Genomic DNA, 1,167 nt, shown 5'->3' on the forward strand with positions numbered 1-1,167 from the left:
AAATTTAATACTGTGAGAAACTTCAATGGTTGGGTCTGTTTGTATCCCTCAGAGAAATGGCAAAAGAATTGGGAAAATCACAACATTGGTGTGAAATCTGTGGTAAATCATTCTCTGTAAATACAAACTTGATTAATCACATACGTGTTCATACAGGTGAGAAGCCCTTTCACTGTGAAATCTGTGGTAAATCATTCTCTCAAAACGGTCACTTAACTAAACACAAACATATTCATACAGGAGAGAGACCATATCACTGTGATATCTGTGGTAAATCATTCTCTGTAAACAGTACCTTAACTAGACATAAACGTTTTCATACGGGAGAAAAGCCATTTCCCTGTAATATTTGTGGTAAATCATTCTCCCGAAACAGTACCTTATCTACACACAAACGTAGTCATACAGGAGAGAAGCCATATCACTGTAATATCTGTGGTAAATCATTCTCTCAAAGCAGTACCTTAACTAGACACAAATGTACTCATACAGGAGAGAAACCATATCAGTGTGATATCTGTGGTAAATCATTCTCTGAAGGTAGTGCCCTAAGAGGACACAGACGTATTCATACAGGAGAGAGACCATATCACTGTGATTTCTGTGGAAAATCATTCTCTCAGAATAAGGGATTAACTAGTCACAAACGTACTCATACAGGAGAGAGATTACATCACTCTGATTCGTGTGGAAAAGCATTCTCTCACGGAAGTTTCGTAACTCAGACATGAATCTATCCATGTGAACATCTGATTGTATCATTGTCAAAATTCATTAGAACACTCAAGAACAACAACCAATATTTTAAAACCGTTTCCCCTGTCAAATCATGGCTTAACCTTTGTCCCCCCCCCCCGACAGTAACCATACTCATCATAGTTACCCCTTTGAGATATTTTTTTTCAGCCAGATGCCCTTCTTTATGTCAACCACTTCAGTAGATTCTTCCATGGCATTCACAGAGTTTAGTTGGAGAAGAGTTGCTTCTTAAAATCCATTCTATTCAAAGAATAACTTGTAAACATAAATTTATTCACATAGTTAAAAAATAGATACAAGAAGATGCTATCACTACATTTGATGTGGCCACTGTTATAACCTGCATTGGCAAGATAACATATTGTGATGTTTGAAGTATAAACATGCTCCTGGATATACTGCATATAA

The 1,167-nt window shown here is 36.7% G+C and overlaps 2 protein-coding genes across 2 annotated transcripts in view; one reads left to right on the plus strand and one right to left on the minus strand.

Moving 5' to 3' along the window:
• Window positions 1-1,167, minus strand: part of LOC106878356 (zinc finger protein 91) — a 44,269-nt gene that overhangs the window by 10,715 nt on the left and 32,387 nt on the right. The gene's annotated exons all lie outside the window — the stretch shown is intronic.
• On the plus strand, window positions 7-1,161 carry LOC128251126 (zinc finger protein 883-like). Its single transcript, XM_052977571.1, has one exon. It carries the CDS (start codon window positions 57-59, stop codon window positions 729-731), a length of 675 nt encoding a protein of 224 aa, XP_052833531.1. The 5' UTR covers window positions 7-56; the 3' UTR covers window positions 732-1,161.

The sequence above is a fragment of the Octopus bimaculoides genome, chromosome 28 (assembly GCF_001194135.2).
Source record: "Octopus bimaculoides isolate UCB-OBI-ISO-001 chromosome 28, ASM119413v2, whole genome shotgun sequence".
NCBI lineage: Eukaryota > Metazoa > Mollusca > Cephalopoda > Octopoda > Octopodidae > Octopus > Octopus bimaculoides.

What these genes read in the sequence shown, in the direction of transcription:
- LOC128251126 (XM_052977571.1), top strand. Translation starts at nt 57, where the DNA reads ATGGCAAAAGAATTGGGAAAATCACAACATTGGTGTGAAATCTGTGGT.